At 40.7% G+C, this 22,171-nt stretch overlaps 1 protein-coding gene across 4 annotated transcripts in view; it reads right to left on the bottom strand.

The window, feature by feature from the left end:
- LOC147009339 (uncharacterized) overlaps nucleotides 1-22,171 on the bottom strand; it is a 152,736-nt gene that overhangs the window by 97,320 nt on the left and 33,245 nt on the right. The window contains exon 1 of one of the 4 annotated variants that reach the window (XM_085861696.1): nucleotides 870-1,234. The exons of the other annotated variants lie outside the window; for them this stretch is intronic. Within the exon in view, the coding sequence (XP_085717822.1) occupies nucleotides 870-966 (97 nt within the window). The 5' untranslated portion in view covers nucleotides 967-1,234. Of the gene's footprint in view, nucleotides 1-869; nucleotides 1,235-22,171 lie in introns of those variants that run through there. 4 annotated transcript variants of the gene reach the window in all.

The following is a 22,171-nucleotide window of genomic DNA, read 5'->3' as shown; positions in this document are numbered from 1 at the left end:
TATTAGTGATTCAGATACTACGGACTATTATCTAGAACAACACAAGCCATTTTTTTGAAATTTGCTCTCGTTCCGATTTTATAGCCCTTCAAACTTTGCTCTGATTCCCCGTAAGGGCCGTTCATAAAGTACATACAAAAATAAAAGTATTAACTTAAGAACCGGAATTCTCCGAGACAAATATTACATTTGAAGCTTTTGTCAGATTTAACTAAAACAATGGAACACAAGTTTATATGCACACTTACTTTCATTTCTGACATTAACATTGTCTTGAATGTCAATTTGTACTTTTATTTTCATAAATGACGTGCTGTGATATTAAAATAAAAAGGTAAATTACACCACTAGGGACTGCATCGTCATGACTTACAAACACCCGTTCATAAGGACCTGCTGGCTTTGCAAGCGATTAGCGATGTATGAGGGAGTGGGTGGTTTAAAGCCTGCGTACTGTCTGCGTACAGGGGTGGGTGGGTGGTACGACTGCTGCATACATACTTTATGAAAGTGGTGTCGGACTACATGAAAGCGTTTCAGAAGATGAAGGTGAGCCTGTCGTCATCGCGAGGGAGAAAAATATCCCCGTTCACAGGAACATTTTCGACGTGATGTTGAATCCGTGGTGGTCAATAATTGTTCCATATTACTGTATTACCATAGTTAATAATTAGTGATGCATTTAAGATAAATATACAGTTTGTTGTAATGTTCAAGTATTGTGATGTGATATGCGACGCATATGGGGGTGGGTGGGTGGGTGGTCACTAGCCTGCATACAGAGGGGGTTGGGTGGTTTTGAAACCCGGAAGTAGAGCGTACGTACTTTATGAACTGCCCCTATTCCAGTCTGGCACAGAGTTACTTACTTTCGACCTCTGGCAGAGATGACCAGCACTCCCGCTCAGGGGTATTTTTGAATTTTGTTTTTTGTCCTCCTGATCTCACTGTGATGTAGTCTTTCATTCCCGGTGTCTGCCATGATATATCATCCCTCTGGTAAAATGTAATCACTGCATCATGAAGTTCTTTGTTCACATTGTGATGTTCTGGTTTTTTTCTTTTTCCACAGCATTTCAGAAATGGCCAACTTTGACACCACTGCTTTCCTCTTCCTTGGACTCTTTGGCAATGCTGATTTGACCCTGCGAATGGCTTTTCCCAAAGCCTGCGGACTCACATAAGAGCCTATACCATTTCCTTCATCCACTTTTGCATTCGAGCTGCATGGCTATTCAACAGTCCCTTCCCTTTTCTTTGCTCGGAATCTCCTGACTCTGGCCACATTCAGTTCCTTTTCCCGTTTCACCTCTGCAGCAGAAAGTTCCTTTCTTGTTCCGAGGGCAATGCGTTTTCTTTCTGCATCCTTCCTCTTCATCTCATTGTACTTTTCTCCACTTTGCTTCATCCTTTCTCGATAGGCTTTTGTTCGTTCTTTTCCAGTCTTGACTTTCCTCTTTATGGTTTGAGACTGATGCTGTGCCTGTTCTTGCAAATCCTCAGCTTGGCGAGGCTGATTCACAGCATGTACAATTTTTCCTTGTACATGTGCCATGCCTGTAATTGAAATTAAAAATATGCCAGAATAAAACAAATAAATAAATCAGCAAATGGAAAATATAGTAGCAAACAAAGTGTCGACCCAAAGATGTGATAAAACCAAGCCAAAATTCAAAAAGAAAATAAATCACCAAAAGGGCAAATAAAAAGGAGGGTATTCTATCAAACATTTATGCTTTTTAAAAAATTTTTTTTGTATTTTCTTGAAGAAACCAGTTACAAATAGCTACATGTTCATGACAAAAACATAAGGTAGGAGTTTCATGTGAGACTGCACAGGCTAATCCACACTGACATTGCTGTTACTGTACATGAAAGCATACTGGTGCATAATACACTCTTTCAAGTGATGTGTGTATGTATTGCATTGTAAATAGAAAGTTTAAGTTTCAACTTCAGAAAATAGTGAAAGTAAGCTTACCTGTTTGATTCACCTCTGGAGCCATAGTTGTTTGATTGTAGTACACTATATGAATTTAGCTTCCTTGATGGATGGATGACCTGTTGGCTAACAATGGTATGCATGGGAAAGTTGCACACTCCCTGCCCCCTTTCTGTCGCAACAGCTTTTTCTCACCCCAATCTCCGTTTATTTGAGGAAGAGCCTCCACCCTTGGCATTCAGGTGAACCTCTCACTGCCCAGTAGCAGTAATTAAGGTCCTTGATTATAGGCTTGTCTTAATCCCTTTCAAAATAAACACTGCATGGCAGAAAGTTCTTATCTCAATTAGTGACTAAGTGATTAAATGGTTGGAAGAGTGTAGTGCAAGCTTTTTGGGTTGAAATGAGTTAATGCAGTCTGTAATGTAGTTTATTGTTTATGGCCTCAAGTGTACTTGAATTAGGTCAATTTTATAGGACATCAGACCACATTATCCAGATTTTGACTATAAAATAAGACTATGCTGTAGAATTCAACAATGTTTCACTTTTGAACATATATGCTATATGTAATGTCCGTGACGCTAAATGTGGACAAACCAAGAAAGTTTTTTTTTTTAATCCTCTTGAGATATGAGATATCGCATTCCAGCTTTGAAAATGGCTTTTGAACAAAAGTGACCAAAAACTCATGATGCTACAAAAACTTTTGTCTAAAATGTCACAGGCATTACACTGCTGTGCAGTGCAAATCAACCCTTCCTTTGGGGTCTGTGTTTCAAATAATAGATACATTCTCATGATTTCCTCTTGTAAGGTGTTAATACAAGGCCGGATTTCTTTTAGAATAAGAATTACTGCTTCACAGGATTTTTTTGGTATTATCATTTTCATTGAACACTTAATGGATGAAAAAAGACTTATTTTCACTCCAGCTTGGTTCAACTGTGCTCTGTTTGGATAGCTAAAAAAATATATTCTTCATATAATTTCAGACTTTTTTACTTGGTCTTCAAAATATGGACCTTTTTCATTACTCTTCAGGGGAAAACAAAGCTATTCAATGAATTTCATTTTTTCACCCTGAGGTAACATTTTCTGTGGAATTGCCCATATGCTGATTTTGAAAGCATCCTTGAAAAGATAGATACTGTTTCTCCAAATCAAAAAAAAAATACACAAATAAATATCAAAAAATATACTCCTTGTGGTTTGTTATTATATCAAATCATCTGTTGGTGATGAATACAACAAGTTAGAACTTTATAGAAAAAGACTTATAAGACGAAGAGAAATAATGGTTAAAACCTATAAACCAATGTCATAAACAAAGGGAAAGAAAAAGGAATTTAGAAAGAACAGTATCTGTCATATTTGTGAGGAGAAAATTGAGGGAGAGGTCAAAGTTTGGGATCATTGTCATCTTACTGAAAAATATAGAGGTCCAGCTCATTCCCGTTGTAATCTTAATTACAAGCCCCCAAACTGTATTCCTGTCTTTCTTCACAATGCTCACTATGACACACATCTATTTATAAATGAACTTTCAAAGACATCTGGAGATATTTCTGCCATTCCGAACACAGATCAAAAATACATCTCATTCACAAAAACAATTCATACATCCCCCATAACCCATATCAGATTTCTTGACACATACAAGTTTATGGCAAGTCCATTATCTAGCTTAGCATCAAATATTAAAAACTTACCGAATCTTAAATCACATTTCTCAAATCAAGAAGATTGATCTCTTATCACAAAAGGGAATAAATCCTTATGACTATATGGATTCATTTGAGAAGTTTAAAGAAACACAACTTCCTTCAAGGGAAAGTTTCTACAGCAAGTTGAATAAAACTCATATTTCCAATAGAGATTATACACAAGCTAAAAAGGTTTGGGAGAAATTCAATATAAAGAATTTTGGAGAATATCATGATTTGTATCTTAAAACTGATGTATTGTTTTGGCTGATGTGTTTGAAGCTTTTAGAACAGTCTGTCATAATAAAAATTATTATGGATTAGACCCCGCTCACGATTACACAGCCCCGGATTTGGCTTGGAGTGCTACGTTAAAAACGACAAAACAGAATTTGGAATTAATCAGTGATATAGATATGCTTTTAATGATAGAGAAGGCTAAAAGAGGAGGAATATCTCAAGTATGTTCCAAGAGATATGTGAAAGCAAATAACAAATATCTTCCTGATTATAATAAGAATGAGGACAACTCTTACCTGATGTATTATGATGCTAACAATTTGTATGGGTGGGCTATGTCTCAATCTTTACCTTATGGAAAACTTAAATGGGTGAAAGAAAAACATTGTGAAAAAGTTTTACAAGACATTGTTGTCTCCTCTCAAAAATAATTGAATGAAGCTGAGGTTGGATATAATTTTGAGGTTGATTTAAAATATCCAGAAGAACTTCATAACAAACATAAAGACCAACCTTGTGCCCCTGATAAAGAAAGTCCAAGAAAAGAATGGTTAAGTGATTATCAACAGTCATTTAATATAAAAGGTAAATCTACAGAAAAACTACTTACTACATTAAATGATAAAGAAAGTTATGTTTTGCATCAAAGGAACTTGAGACAATATATATATATATATATATATATATATATATATATATATATATATATATATATATATATATATATATATATATATATATATATATATATATATATATATATATATATATATATCTGCTCGGTTGAGAGTTCGGAAAATTCAGAGGATTTTTAAATTGAAACAAAGGCATTGGTTAAAGAAGTATATCGATTTTAATACAAAAAGGAGAACAGAAGCAAAAACATATTTTGAGGACTTTTATAAATTAATGAATAATGCTGTATTTGGAAAGACTATGGAAAATGTTAGGCATCGACAAAACATAAGACTTGCTACATCTTGGAAACAGGCTTCAAAATTAATTAATAGACCAAGTTTTGAGCGAGCAGAAGTGTTTTCAGAGAACTTTTGTGCTATTCATTTGAAAAAAGAGAGTATTGAAATGGATAAACCTATTTATATAGGAACGAACATCAATTATTGACTTGTCAAAGGCGTTAATGTATGACTATTGACGATTACTATAATAATTTAAAATCAAAGTATAAGGATAATGTGTCTGTTATATATGGATACAGATAGTTTTATATTAGAAATTAAGACAAGTGATGTATATGAGGATATGATTGATAATATTGATATATATGATACAAGTAATTATAAGTCAGGTGATGTGTTGTTTTCATCAAAGAATAAAAAGGTTATTGGTAAGTTTAAAGATGAATTGGGTGGGAAGGTCATGAGTGAATTCATAGGATTGAGATCAATGTCTTATGCTTTCACATATATTGATAATAATAACATTGAAATGTGTGATAAGAAGCTAAAGGGAATAAAGAAAAATATAATCAAGGAAACAATAAACTTTAAACATTATTACAACTGTTTAACCTTAAAGAAGGAAGAGTACAGGAAAATGAATCCAATAAGAATTTGTAAACATCAATTATCGACAGAAAAGATAAATAAGAAAGCATTAGGAGCTTTTGATGATAAAATATATATTTTAGAGAATGGAATCAATAGCCTCCCTTATGGTTAGAATTACAAGCGTTAAGATATTGGGTTGGGAATTTTAACAGGCTACCACCGTCTTTTTACTGATTTATAAATGATAGAACCAAGCAATAATCAAACCAGAGTGGAGATGTAATAAGCCTTGGTATTTAAATGGGAAACATAAAGAATGTGAGGAATATCAAATAAGTCTTATTGAAGAAATAACCAGGGCAAAAGTAGATAAAACTAATAAGCGGATAAATTTAATTACAAATAAGTTGGAGGATGTAAAGAAAAAAATTAATATCCTTGAATGGACTGAAAACTTTGATGGTTATCAATTGAACAATGGACAAACAATTTACTACAATCTCAAAATGATATGTGGCTCAGGAGGTGGCCAAATAAGAGCATTAAGAGAAGTTTATCATTTCATTTCTGCTCAACAAAGACACTTATACCAAGAACCAAGTTCCAAGTTATTCTTTGTGAATATACTCGATGGAAATGAATGTTATAAGAAAATTGAGTTATTCCCTAAAGTAGAACATGGACAAATATTTATTGGTTCGCTCTTTGAGTGGAATGAAAATATGAAAGGGAAGAAGTGCTTTAATCAGTAAGTCTCAATCTTTCATCGTCTCAATTTTACATTTGCTTGTATGGGAGGGAAGGGGATAGGTGGGGAGGGAAGGGGATAGGTGGGGAGGGAAGGGGATAGGTGGGGAGAAAATGAGTCAATTTTAGATTTGCTTGTATGGGAGGGAAGGGAATAGGTGGGGAGAAAATGAGTCTCCTATTTTGGGGCTTGGGTCAGAAAGTATTTCCCTTTTCCTCCATTCATTTGAATGGGCGTCCCAGAAACCCCATTTATCATCTACTTGTGCCGGGAGAGAATCTATACATCGGGGTTTGAAATATATGTTACAACCATTCAACCAAATCAAGCTGGCGGCTGCACGAAAGCTGAAGATGAGCTCCACCTGAGGATATCAAGACCTGACAAACTGTGGTGCCAGCATTTGGAAATAAAAAAAATAATATGTCTCACGAGATTCCATTTAAAGGACTTAACTTGATCATGTATCTCAGAGATCTGAAGCAAGTCTGTGTTCAGATCCTCCATATGCGCATATGTATATGCTTGTTTGTATTTGTTAATGTTGTTTGTTAAATAAATGACTCAAATGTACAGGATGACTTAGAAATTTATTCTACACTACCAATGATTCAAAAATAACAATAACCACAAGGTTACAAACAAGGGACACAATACAATAAATGGTGTGTGGATTTTCACTTCCCACCCAGCAAAACCTGATCTCAGGTGTTAAAGAAAATGTTCCAGGTTTAATACATTGTGGTAAAGTCAGATAGTAAATGCTTTAAGATTGTTGCATAATGGAGTTGCAGGATGTACTTCCACATTGTCATCCAAACATGGTGCAGGTGAGCACAACATTGCAGACCTCCCTCATAGGATTTTGAATGTGTTGTGAGCGATTTGTATGGTGTGATGCAATGACCGTCAATACACCACCCGATTGATAAGATTAGATCGTCATAAACTAGTCTTTACAACCTGTCAAGTACCAGTAATCTGGCTCGATTTGTTGTTTCCAATGCTATTTCCTGAAAGTGTGTTTTCATTAAAGAGAGACTATTCAAAAGTTGGCTTTATGTGCCTGATCAATACTGAGTAAGGGCCAGAAATACAAAGTACAAAAATATTTCTGGGTATATTACAAGCAAACAAGGAGAAAAGACATAAAATGTCATAGCTCCTGTGGTTTTAGTAATTTTGCTGTATGGAGTTAAAGGGACAGCCCATATTTACAATATTTATGTGTATGCGGATATGACTTGAGTGGTCATGTGACATGGAAGATTTTATAAGTAACAAAATGGCCACCAGTCGGTCATCTTGGATCTCATCTCGAAAAAAAAAATGACTTGCATATGGAAGCCATCATTCATTATCGGTGTGCCAAATTTGAACAAGATCGGTAAAAGTATGTCAGAGAAATGGTTGAGGACGTGTTCAATATCGGTATTTTTATAACGAAAATGGCTGCCAATCTACCAGTTGGCTATCTTTGATCAGATCGCAAAATAAAGCGAGGCGCACGTGTAAGCCATCATGTACTGTGCTTGTACCAAGTTTGAACAAAATCGGAACATACGTGTTCAATCAATGGTTGGGGGCACGTTTAAGAAATTAAATGGCCGCCAGTCAGCCATCTTGGATGTGATCTCAAAACAAAATGATGCCCTAATGTAGGCCATAATTCATTATCTTTGTGCCAAATTTGAACAAGATCGGTAAATGCATGCCCGAGAATTGGTTGAGGATGTGTTCAACATCGGGGTTTTTTTTACAACTAAAATGGACACTGGGCGGCCATCCTTGATCGAACCGTGAACAAAAATGATGTGCATATGTATACCATCATGTGTTGTCTTTGAGCCAAGTTTGAACAAAATTTGTCCGTACATATCTAAAATATGTGGTTTTGGATCCCAGGGAAGAATGAAGCATGTACACAAAGAGTAAAGCTCGTTATATCACAGTACTATACTGTATTCTGTTTCACTTTTAAGTGCAGTAAACCTTAAATATCGTGGGCTCTAATATAGTGGGTTGTAACCAATTGCGGGCAACCTATTTTGTTCCGATTTAGTCATCGCATTTCGTTTCGGCCAATCGTGGTTTTTGGGCTGAAATGAGTCATTGTTTGCATCCGAGTGTACGATTACCTGCCATTACGAGCCTTTTGTTGTTTTTCGTGCACCGTTAATTATAGAAATCAGATCAGCATACGGAATGAAGCAAAGTTCAATAATGAATCATTTATCAAACAGGAAATAACATATGGAAATCCTGTAATACTAGATCGACAAGATTTAGTAGCCACACAACAGTTAATAATGGCACCCAAACGACAAAATTAATTGTGCAAAAGGCAGAGAAAGGTGATGACATTGTGCGAAAAAAGTCATGTTGCTATGTACGTTGGCAAGAGATGAAAGTGCGGCATCTATGGGCTGCCATTATGAGATTAATGATTCAAATGTGTGGAAAACGTGAGTTAAATATCTGGGCAAGTGTTCCCGCCAGCAAAGCACAAAAGTCTCATTCCAGTCCCGTGATCCTCATGTTGAAAGGATGGAAAAAGCGCTTAATATTTGGATCGAGGATTAAACAGAAAAAAAGTGCATTTGAGTGGACTGGTGTACAGGAGAAACCATTGCAGATTTACTCCTTTGAGTGGACTGGTGATACGGGATAAATCATTGCAAATTTACCAACGTTTCCACGAGGCACCCGGGGCTGAAAGCTCCAGTTCAAGCATGGCAGACTATGATGCTGAGAAAAACTACCCACCGCAGCTCATGGAACTAATCGAGGCGAAAGAATTTATGCCGGAGCAGGTTTTTAACACCAAAGAGACGGGATTATTTTAGAAGAGGATCCCACCTCATATCTTCCTGTTCAAGCAGGAATGATATGCTCCAGGTCAAGGTGGCTAAGGATCGTCTTACCCTTCTTCTATGTGGCAATGCAGCAGGTGACTGTCGTGCTCCCGATGATCAAACAGCCATCGTAAGTTCAACATCCACATCTTTCTAACCAACACCCTTCCCCACTCCAACGACATCATAATCCCAAGCTAAGTTTTGTGTTGTCTATTTACAGCAGAGTACAGTACAAGTACTAATGTTCTTCGCATTACTCACCTCGCCGTTTTGAAAAAAAAAAAATCTATTCGCTGTTTTGGAATAAATTTAAGAGATAAAATTATTGTGTTTTTGTTTATTTTATACAGTATTTATTGTATTTACATGTTTATTTCAAGGTTAACATGCTTTATATTGATTTCACACGTTTATTTCAAATGTGATATGTTTATTTCTGGTGTCCTTCAACCTTCCTCAATATTTTCTCGAATCCCAGGAACTGATCCCCCCTTTTCCTAGTTTTAACTATCGTGGCATTTTCCAGGAACATAACCCCCATGATATTTGAGGGTTTACTGTATACAGTAATCCCCCGCTATATTGCGGTTCACCTATCGCGCCCCCGGTTCATCGCGGGTTTTCCCTTGGAACCTAACTATTTTTTTCTGCGGATTCCCCTGGTATATCGTGGTAATGATATATAAAATATAAATTATTTAAGCAATAAATTATAACGCGTGGCGCTCGACCAGTCACACAACGCACGAGACAAAGTTTCGCTTGTGAACTTCGAATATTTTCTACGTTTTTTTTCCAAGCCCTACGATGCTGCCCAAATGCCCTGCACTTTCTAAGGCTTCTGGCAAGGAACCGAAGCGCCAGAGGAAGGTCCTGACGCTCCAGGAGAAGGTTAAGGTGCTCGATATGCTTCGGGAAGGAAAAAGGTTTGCCGCGGTTGGACGAGCACTGCCAAACCGACCAGACGAGTCGATCTCCGGCACCTCGAACCCGATCACTGCCAAGCCGACCAGACCAGATGAGTCGATTTTTTTGGGAGGCATCCATTCATCGCGGATTTTCACTTCTCACGGGGAGGGGGGGGGGGTTTGGAACGTAACCCCCACGATAAACGGGGTTTGACTGTATACTTTATTCATGGAAGCAGATATGTGTTTTGTGTCAGTGTTTATTTAGATGTCATCTATGCACTTTTCCCGATTCCAAATTCATCTCTAACATAACACGCAGCAGCTACAGTCCTTCCACGAAAGCGTCATTTCTTGTCCATCCCGCCATTCAGAAACCCCTGGCCTCAATACTATACGCAGTTTCCCCAAACTGGTTTGATGAACACCTGGGACTGATCGATCATCTCGAGGGAGACAGCATGCCAGAAATATAAGGGCCAATCACCACGTGTCACCAAGAGTCTGGGTCATGAAATACCAATCGGGTACAAGTGGGAAGAATCTGTCGGTGGGCGAACTCCTCCTACAGAGTGATTGGAGGGGTGGGGGGACCCGAACAGAGGAGGGGAGGTCTGAGCAGGGGAGGGGAGGGACCCATGGAGTGGTAGGGGAGACATTATTTTAAAAGGCAAGAGCGAACTGGCGAACAGATGACAAGATAAGCGGAGTGAGCATTACGAGTCACCAGCCCACCTCAAACCTCTTGTGATTTCTCCTCGTGCATATTTTCATCCGATCGGGTTTCATAATATACTTTCATCTAATCCTATTTTCACCCGGTCCTGAACCGATTCTACTTCCTCCTTCTTCTGCCGATCCACCATCTTCTACTTTTGCCGACCCACATACACCTTCACAATTTTTTTCTTCAACCTTTCCTTTACCTAAACTTTAAAAATAGTGATAATAATAATTATTTTGTTGTTCTTTTAACCTTTCACGTTACACCTGCTGTTACTATGTTTCTCTACCCCCTCTTCTTCCTCCTGTTTACTTTAGTCGAACTACCAGCTTCCTTCTGCGTTTGCTGATCCAAATTCACCAAACACCGACAGGGCAATTCCACGCGAAGGGGGGAAAGTCAGATTTTTAAAGCTAGGTATTTTCAGCTAAATGTTACTTTTTCCGACTCTTCATAAGTTGAATTAAAGGGAATGACAAAGTTTTCAAATCGCAGCTACCAGTTGACAAAAAAAAAATCATCATTCAAACATAATCCATAAAATTTGATTCAATTTTTACTTTTCGAGTTATAATCTTCAATTGACCTCCTTCAATACATTTTCAGACATAACCAGTTTTTGAATGATGTCAGTACTTCATTAGGCATGTTTCTCAAACATATTATAGAAAAGATTGCAGGATGTTAAAGGTTTTCAGATAACAGCCCCTGAAATCAGCTGGTCTGAAGGTGATGTAACACGAATCACGAAAATTAATAACTTTTTCTACTAGACAAAAACCCCTGCTATATTGGAAGTGCCAATTAGAATTCTCCTACTAGTCCCTGTGCTGAACTAAATGGCAGCATCAACAGACCTCTAATTGTCTTCTGTGCTGTAATCTGGACATGTGAACATCGGTAACGTGAGTCACGTGTAACGTGAGTCACGAATTTTGTAACGTGGGTCACGATAATCAGGTGGGTTTAGTTTCAAGAAATAGCAATAGATTGCGCGACGGAGGAATTTTTATATCCCAGAATCGTTTGCGTGAAGTCACGGTGTGTTCCAGCTTGTTTGCAAGCGCGAATTTTTGAAGTGACAATCGTCTATCATCCATCATCAGTCAAGGTAAGGATGACCATATGCAGTTTATAATAGATAAATGTGATAATATAGAAGTATATTTTACAATTTATTCAGACATTCACTTCGCAATGTATCCATGATAATAAAGTTTCTCTATCAAGTGTCCAGCACGGAAGTGACGGGATTACGATAGATCATGCTTTACAATACCCTTGTATTTCTATCCTCGGAGTGAGCACATCCTTCTCAATGTGTGCTTATTTAACGGTAGCCATAGTCCAGTGAGTCCAGCACACAAATTCTAGATCCGCTTTTTTTGGTTACCGTCATTACAGATTTTGTCATGGCGCTCACTGCGGCTGAAAGGCAGCAGAAGAGGCGACAGAAACTTCGCACCGATGGAAAATACGATGATTATAGAAAACGGCAAAGGGAATACAATATAAATTACCGCGACATGAAGAAAACAAAAGAAATGAAACTGCCGACGATTGAACAAACACAGTTGACGCGAATGAACCGTGAAAAGGTGAGGCAACGGGTGGTGAAGTGCAGAGCTCTGAAGAAGGCGCGAGCGACTTTGTCCCCTACCGCGCATTCTTCACCCTTCAACAGTGCCAGCGCTTTGGGGAAAGCAATGCGCAAGGCAAAACGGGCATCGACTTCCTCACTGCCGAGGACCCCGAAGCGAAGAAAAGTCGTGCTCAGAAAGCTGTACACTTCAATCCAAGCAGAACAAGAGAATGATCCTGAACAACAAAAGCCAAAAGGGGGCCAAAACTCCATTCCAAGTGAAACCAATGAGGTGGTGAAAATATTTTACGCCAGGGATGATATTAGTCGGCAAGCTCCAGGCAGAAAAGATGTCACCGTGAGGGCAGATGATGGTACTAAAGTCCAGTACTAAACCAGGCACCTCACTTGCTCCGTAAACGAAGTTTACGCGCTGTTCCAGAAGGAATTCCTAGATACGGAAATTCGTAAAAGCAAGTTCGCTGAACTTCGTCCTCCGCATATTCTACTGAGCAGCAAATTACCACATAATGTTTGCTTGTGCCGGTATCATGAAAATTTCGTGACCGCTGTAAATGCTTTGCATAAGGTCCAGCCGTCTACCAATGTATTCACATGACCTCCCTCAAATGTTTCTATGTAACCAAACGCGCCGCGAATGTTGGTTTAACGAATGTGAAACCTGCTCTGATGCAAAAGGATTCCGAAAGGTGTGTGTTGTTGACGAAAACAGACAAGTGACATGGACAACTTGGAAAACTTGCCAAAGTCATTGAGGAGGGTACAACAAATGATTTGGTGGACCACATTTGTAATCTGATCCCAAAGTTCATGGAGCATTGCTTCGTCAAAAGGGAGCAGGCCTGTTCGTATAACAAGGAACGGGATGCTGCCTCTGCCAGTGAACATTCTGATACAGCTCTTCTTCAGGTGGATTTCTCGGAAAATTACACTTGTGTCTACCAGGATGGGATTCAGAGTGCTCACTGGCAGCAGGCTCAGGTCAGTCTGTTCACAGCTGCATTATGGTTTGAAGGTACAATCCATCCGATTGTATTGGCGTCAGACAACCTTACACATTTGAAGGAAACCATTGTCGCATATATAGATCGTTTGTTCAACACAATTCCAGACAGTGTCACACATGTATCCATATGGTCCGATGGGCCTGCTTCCCAGTTCAAGAATAGGTATATTCTTGCTGCGTTGAAGCCTCTGCAGGAGAAACACTAAAGAAATCATCTGGAATTTCTTTGCAACGTCTCACGGAAAGGGTCCTGTGGACGGAATCGGTGGAGCCGTCAAGCGTGTTGTCTGAAATACGGTTAGGAATAGAAAGGCCATTGTTACCAATGCGTCAAGCTTCAGGGAAGCGGCAATGACAAGCAATGTGCTTGTAGCTGAAATAAAGGGCACGGAGATTGAAAGAAGAAATGAAGTCCTGGGAATCAGTCAGGTTTTTAAGGATGCCAGTCCTGTACCTGGCATAGGTGGTGCGCATTGTATGAAGTTGATGAATGACGAGATAGAACTCTGTACAATCACCTCAGACGCTAGGCCTGCAGATGCTCGGCCTGCAGTTGCATTGCCTGCCTCAGATGCTGATGTGAACACTAAGATCTGCGTTGGGATTGGGTTCTCGTGCAATATGAGAAGACAAATTACCCAGGGGAGGTGAAACGTGTAGAACATGAAGAATGTCAGGTGAGCGTCATGGTGCCAGCTGGAAAAAATTGGAAGTGGCCTGTTCGGCTTGATGAAATTTTCTACACACACGACAATATTGTTCGAAGACTGGAGCCCCCATTCATTGTGAACCACCACGGCAATTTTGCCTTTGTAGATTTCTAGTTGGCACTCGAGACAGTTTTACTGCACAAAAGTGCATATTGCTTCTGTTATGAATGGCCCATTTGAAAGCTAAAATTCCTAGTTATGGCCCGTTTGAAAGTTGTTTGAAAGCTATTAATTCCTAGTTATGGCCTGTTTGAAAGTAATTAATTCCTAGTTATTAAATGTTATCTCTGTTGTTAAGTTACATCAAATTCACTACCTGTAAATAGGTAGTGTGATAATAGGTAAACTACCTGTAAATAGGTAGTGACAGCCGTGTGGATATTATCAGTGTGGGATGGATTATCAGTGTGGGAAAATTTGTAACAGGAGTCACGGTAACACGAGTCACGATCATAATTTAATTTATTGCCCATATTTAGAAAGGAAAATCAATTCTTTGTATCTTGTATGAAAGCCTGTTTAACTGTAACCCTTTGAACCCACAAACGATATTCTTTCGTTTTATCAGTTTAGGACAAATTTGGCATGTACATGAGGTGATTCTTTGGCTTTCCCTTTTCTGTAACGTGAGTCACGCTATAAATAAATTCAAATAAAAACTATATTAGACAATTTAATAATTATTATTTGTTTTCTTTTCATACCTTACCCGCAAAGGTTCTTTCAAACTGAAGTACAACTTCTGACCTGTATCACTGCATTGTATACTCTGAGATATAGATTGTCAATTGAGCTAAAATGTAACGCGAGTCACGATGGAATTGCCCGACAGAATTTTTCTTCAATCTTTCCTTGTCCTTATCTTACGTAATCTTGATCAAAATATAAAAAAAGGCTCTTAAAATGTTACAACTTCGTCTTTCACACGTGTGGTTCTCGGTATTGTAACATAATTCGCTGCTCTTCTTCCTCCTCTTCTGCTCTTCTTCTTCCACTTCAACTTCTTCTTCTTCAAAAGACTTTTCAATTCGACCTTTCCTTCATCCCTTGTATAAAAAGTCGAACTGTTACAACGTTTCTTTTCTCCATTCTCTTAATTCTCCTTTATTGCATCCCTCACGTAATGTCGTTAATCGCATCTCTGACTTGAAAATATAAAAAATCCCAATTTGCAATCGTTCTTTTTTTTTTCCAATGTCAGTGCCAATTCACCCCACCTACTTAATCTACCTCCTCCGAACCCCTCACCTGTTATCCCCTCTCTTTACCCCTCCCATCTTGCCCCTCATCCAACCTCCACTCTCGGCACCTCTTCACTGTCTTCTGCTTCAGTATCAGCTCCTCCTCTGTTGTCCCAAAGTGTGTGGTGTTCTAACATCTGTGAGCTCCATTCTAACCTTACAGATATCTCACTTTCTCAATCAGTACACTCATCACCACCACAAACATGCTCCTTCTGTCCTCTCAGCACACACCCCCCCCCTCTTCCCAACCCCTCAAATTTTGCATCACCAAATTTTTTTTCACTATTCCTCCACCAAAACTCATCCTTTCCCACTCCCAACCTCTCCCATCACCCTCCTGCACCTTTGGCCATGCCTGATCTCATCGCCTCCCCTTCCTCTCAAAGCAAACTTCACACTCTTCCCTCTCCAAGCTTCCCTCTCACCTTTCTCAAAAACTCCCCCTCACCCTTCTCCCTCAACTCTCACCTCTCACCCTTCTCCCTCCAATCTTCACCATCACTTCAATTTCCCAAAGTTGCCCGACCCCCTCACATCCACAAAGCTGCCTCCTTCCCCCACCCTCTTTTCTTCCATCTCATCACTCCACCTCCTTCAATCTTCAACTGCCCTCTGTCCACTCTCTTATTACTGTCCACTGTACCTCAACCCATCACCACCGAGCCTTTTCTCCTCCTCATCCAGCCCTCACCCCGAGCTCTTCTGCAATCCCCCACACTCTTTCAACAACTCTCCTTACCTTCCCCCATGCTCCCTCGTCCTACCCTCCCTCTTCCTCAACCCTATGGACCTCAGACATCTGCGGCCTTTACTCAAACCTGACAGATCTTTCCATACAGGATGGAACTGACAAACCAGACATAATCTGCTTAAGAGAAACGTTCCTCCCTCAAGACGTCTCTCACTCCCTCGTATCTCTACCGGTTACTTCCTCTTCCAGTATAACAGATCTGAGCCTCGTCCTGGCGGAGGAGTTGCTCTCTTCAAAGACTCTATCCCTCACTCACCATACACTGCCCTGTCTCCCCCACACCCCCAGGAATACCTCTGTCTACGGCTTCCCCTCCACTCCCACCTCATGTTTATATGTGTGTCCACCAAACAGTGATGACTCCATTTACATCTCTCTCTCCGAAAAGATGGACCAACTATCCTCTGATCCCAACTCTCTCTTCCTCATATGTGGTGACTTCAATTGTCATCATGCCAGTTGGCTAGGTGTGGGTACCTCTCTCACCTGCCATGGCACTTCAGCAAAAGTTCTGCGACTCATTGGGACTGACTCAATCGGTCAACTTCCCGACACGGATCTCAACCAATGGTACTCCATCACTTCTGGATCTGATTTTGACAAATTTCCCTGAAAATATCTGCTGTTCTTCCTCCACTTCAATTGGTTCATCTGACCACATGCTTGTCAAAGTAGACATCTCTCTGGCTCTTATTAGAGAAGCACCTCAGTGGCGTCGAGTCTGGCATTTCACTCAGGCCGACTGGCAGGGACTTCAAGCAGCCATCAAACTTCTAGACTGGTCTCCCATCTCCACTTCCTCCGACATCAACTCGTCCTTGGATTTCTTTCAAAGAGACTCTCTCTCTCTCTCATGCACAGATTTATCCCATCTCGTCTTCAGTTGTCCTACCCTTCCTCTCACCCATGTTACACTGAAGCTTGTGGCAAGGCAGTTGTCCTGAAACAACATGCCTTCGCCTCATGGAAGGCAATCTCACTTCTTTCCACAAAGCTCGGAATAAGTGTGTCTCTACCCCCAGGAGAGCCAGAAAACAACATCTTTCAAATCTTAAGTATGAACTCTCAAACCTGTCTCCCTCTTCCAAATTCTGGTGGTGTCCAGTTAAATCTGTTTCTGGGGTGTGTTTCCCCTCTTTACGTCAAATGTCTGCACAACTGACACTGCACGTGAAAAGGCTGAATGCCTCAACTCCTAGTTTGCTTCTAAATCTTATGTCCCAAACCCATCTCTTTCTGTACCCACCTTACCGAGTTGCACCCAGTTGATCCTGGACTGTGCGTCCTTTTGTTCTGACAAGGTCGAGATCTTGCTGTCAAACCTCGACTCAGATTTTGCAACCGGTCCAGACGGCATCAGACCACGTGTCCTAAAAACCTGCGCTGCTGCTCTTGTTCACCCTCTCTCTGTTAATTCACCCTCTCATTTGCTCAAGGTCATCTGCATTCTGCTTGGAAATCAGCAAACATTACCACTCTGCATTAAAAAAGGTGCAAAAACAGATCCTTGCAACGACAAACCAATCAGCCTTTTCCCAATCATCAGCAAGGTTATAGAATCCCATCATCGCTTCAGACATTAAATCCTTCCTCTTCTCGAATGGCTTGATTTCCGATCATCAATTTGGTTTCAGACCAGGTCACTCAACCCTGGATATGCTGCTTCTGCTCTCGCAACAATGGATGAAGGTCCTCAATGCCAGGAAGGAAATCCGAGCCGTATCCTTGGATACATCACGTGCTTTTGACACAGTCTGGCACCCTGCCCTGCTCACCAAACTCTCTTCCTATGGTATCCAAGGCCATCTCCACTCATGGCTCGCAGACTTCCTTTCCTGTCGCACCCAACGTGTGGCCCTAAATGAAGTCCTCTCATCCCCTCCTCTCCAGGCTGGAGTTCCTCAAGGCAGTGTTCTGGGCCCTGTTCTTTTTCTGGTTTTCATCAATGATCTCTCTGGAAAATCCTCTTTATCTCTTTGCTGACGACTCCACCCTCTGCCATCCCTCAGATCGGCAAGCAGCAGCCTCTTCATTCTCTGCAGATCTGGATAAAATCACAACCTGGTCCAACACGTGGAACATGTCTTTCAATCCTGAAAAATCTCACGCTCTCACTATGTCTCTCCGAAAGGATCATCTGGTCTCCCCCACCCCCCCATCCCTCCCCAATCTACATTCTCAACAATCCTCATGAAGAAGTCCTTTCATTCAAGCTTCTGGGTCTCACTATCTGCCATGACCTTTCCTGGGAAAGCCACATTTCCAAGCTGGCCTAAAAAAGCCATTCGCCGACTGGGCATCCTCTGTCATGCAAAGTCCTTCCTTGGCACATCTGAGTTCCTGACAACATACAAAGCTTTTGTCCACAGCCTGATGGAGTACTACTCTCCCCTCTGGGCTGGTGCTCCCGCATCTCATCTTTCTCGGCTTTACGCTGTGGAAACCAAGGCATTTATGATCATTGCTATCTCCCACGATGAGGCTGTCTTTGGGCTCTCACTCTCTCACCACAGGCCAGTCGGTGGTCTTTCTGCCTTGTACCGTCTCCTCTCCAGCCTCACCACCCCCTGCTCTGTCAGCGATATGTACCCCCCCTCCCCCCATATTTCCACAGGACGCTCAAGGTCCACCAGCAACCCCCTTCTGCTAAATTACCAAAATCAAAAATCACTACTCACCTTATCTCTTTCATTCCTCATTCTTCATTGCCTTTGGAACAAACTCTCACACTCTCTTCAATCCCACTCTTCTTTTCAGGCCTTTAAAACAGCTGTTCACCACCATCTCTTATTTCCCCCCATCCAAAACCATGATCTTTTCTACCCCAGCTAATCCACCACAAACCCACCTCCTTCAAATTCCCTGCTTTCCTTCCTGAAATTCCCTGTTGTGAAAGGACCTGAAAGTCCCTGGAGTGCCCATCTTGTTTACCCTCTGTACACCACCTCTCCCTTCCACAGACCTCATGTCTCTGTTCCCCACTGTTTTGTCCTTCCCTCTCCCACCCCTCTTGTCTCCTGCTTCTCTTGTCCGTTGTTTGTGTTCGGTCTCATATGAGCCTCAATAGTGTATACAAAAAAAAATCTCTGCTTCCTCTCTGTTACTCTTTCTTCCTTTCTTGTTCTCATTCTGCTTTCCATCCACTTTCATTTCCTTGTTCACCTTCTCTGATGCTCACGTTTACTCATCGCGATTGATGTAGGCTCATACATATACATATACATAGTCTCGGCTCGTAGAAGAGCGAGTTCTCGTACAATGAATGGATCATGATGCAACAGGCCAAAAGGAACAGCAGAGACAGAGACAGACAGCGATAGAGACAGAGAGACAAGCCGGGAGGCGACATGGGTGGTCGCGACATAATTGCACACTTGTCATACAGTTTTTGACAAAGAGGTTGATTATAGTGCACATAAAAACCTGGAAGCCGATTTTTGATTTTCGAAAAAAAGTAATTTTTTACGATGTTTCAAAAATTTCAAAGTCCCATTGCGAGGCAACGGTGCTCAAAAGCAGAGAACTAGATCCTGGTATGAACCTACTTGTCAAGTTTCATCAAAATCGGTTGACTCCTCTGGCCTCCAGAGCTGTCCATTACATACAAGCATACAAATAAGCCGGGAGGCGACAAGGGTGGTTGCAACATAATTGCATATTAGTCATACAGTTTTTGACGGATCGGGCTGAAAATTTTTCACAAAGAGGTCGATTATAGTGCGCAAAAAATCCTGGAAACCGATTTATGATTTTCGAAAAAATAAATTTTTTACGATTTTTCAAAAAAATCCAAGTCCCGTTGCTCAGCAACGGTGATGTCCACAGCAACGGTGCTCAAAAGCATACAACGAGATCCTCGTATGAACCTACCTGTCAAGCTTCATCAAAATTGGTTAACTCCTCTGGCCTCCAGAGCTGTACATGACATACAAACATACATACAAGCCGGTAGGCGACATGGGTGGTCGCAACATAATTGCATACTAGTCATACAGTTTTTAACGGATCGGGCTGAAAATTTTTGACAAAGAGGTTGATTATAGTGCGCATAAAATCCAGGAGGCCAATTCTTGAAAAAATAATTTTTTTTAGGATTTTTCAAAAATTTCAAAGTCCCGTTGCTAGGCAACGGTGGCGTCCATAGCAACGGTACTCAAAAGCATAGAACTACATCCTGGTATGAACCTTCCTGTCAAGTTTCATCAACATCAGTTGACTCCTCTGGCCTCCAGAGCTGTCCATTACATACAGACAAACAAACACACAGGCAAACGGAAAAAGTGAAAATAAGGGTACTCCAGCGACCACCCAACATCCAGACAGACGGAAAAAGTGAAAATAAGGGTACTCTCGCGACCACACAACAAGCCGGTAGGTGACATGGGTGGTCGTTACATAATTGCATACCAGTCATACAGTTTTTAACGGATCAGGCTGAAAATTTTTGACAGAGGTTGATAAAAGTGCGCATAGAAGACTGGAAGCAGATTTTTAATTTTCGAAAAAATTAATTTTTCAGGATTTTTCAAAATTTCAAAGTCCCGTTGCCTGGCAACGGTCGTGTCCATAGCAACGGTGCTCAAAAGCATAGAACTGGATCCTGGTATGAACCAACCTGTCAAGTTTCATCAAAATCGGTTGACGACTGGCCTCCAGAGCTGTCCATTACATACAGGCAAACAAACATACAGGCAGACGGAAAAAGTGAAAATAAGGGTACTCCAGCGACCACCCAACAAGCCGGGAGGTGACACAGGTGGTCGCGACATAATTGCATACTCGTCATAGTTTTTGACGGATCGGGATGAACTTTTTTGACAAAGAGGTTGATTGTAGTGCGCATAAAAGCCTAGAAGCCAATTTTTGATTTTCGAAAAAATGGTTTTTTTTTAGGATTTTTCAAAAATTTCAGTCCCATTGCTCGGCAACGGTGGTGTCCATAGCAACGGTGCTGAAAAGCATTCAACTCGATCCTGGTATGAACCCACCTGTCAAGTTTCCTCAAAATCGGTTGACTCTGGCCTCCAGAGCTGTCCATTACATACAAACATACAAATAAGCCGGAAGGCGACGAGGGATTCGCGAGGATCGAAGCGCTGGATACGATGCTTTTCATTCTGACCGATCCACCAACGAAGATTCATTGCCAAGACGTATTGGTTCACATACAATTGTTCCTCTGCCTGGAAAGATTTTTCCTGTTGCGTATTTTGCCAACTGGCACTCCTCATAAAAAAATGACAGCAAATAGACACCCTATTTTTGAAGGACGACCATTTGAAAAATAATCGGTTTGCTGGTTTGTGCTGTGGAGCCCGCGTTGCAGACACACACACACACACACACACACACACACACACACACACACACACACACACACACACACACACACACACACACACACACACACACACACGGAAAACCCGATAAACTTCTCTCAATGCTCTTGTTTGACCACATCTCCTGAGCCACACAATATTTTTCATAAGCCACGCCCACTTCCCTACGCCACGCCCACTTCCTTACGCCACTTCCACTTTAAATAATAAATAATTGGAGGTGGTGTGTGGGTCGTAGAATCGTTTTCAGTGAATAAATAAATAATTGGAGCTGGTGTGTGGATCGTGGAATCGTTTACGGAAAATAAATAAATAATTGGAGGCGGAATGTGGGTCGTGGAATCGTTTTCGGCAAATAAATAAATAATTGGAGGTGGTGTGTGGGTCATGGAATCGTTTTCGGTAAATAAATAAATAATTGGAGGCAGAGTGTGGGTCGTGGGATCGTTTTCGGAAAATAAATAAATAATTGGAGGCGGGGTGTGGTTCGTGGAATTGTTTTCGGAAAGTAAATAAATAATTGGAGGCGGAGTGTGGTTCGTGGAATCGTTTACGGAAAATAAATAAATAATTGGAGGTGGTGTGGGTGGGGAATCGTTTTCGGTAAATAAATAAATAATTGGAGGTGGTGTGTGGATCGTGGAATTGTTCTTGGTAAATAAATAAATAATTGAAGGTGGTGTGTGGATCGTGGAATTGTTCTTGGTAAATAAATAAATTATTGAAGGTGGTGTGTGGGTCGTGGAATCGTTTTCGGCAAATAAATAAACATATGATTCGAAATCCACAAAGACAGAAATGCCGGTGATTCCATTTATTTTGGATCCTTTTCACTTTGGTCAATAACGTTTGGATCGAGGAGAGATCGAAGTTGGAACGAC

This window comes from Eptatretus burgeri, chromosome 17, assembly GCF_056783735.1.
Source record: "Eptatretus burgeri isolate ZD-2024b chromosome 17, Ebu_testis_v1, whole genome shotgun sequence".
Classification (NCBI taxonomy): Eukaryota; Metazoa; Chordata; class Myxini; order Myxiniformes; family Myxinidae; genus Eptatretus; species Eptatretus burgeri.
This window is presented reverse-complemented; position numbering and strand designations above follow the sequence as displayed.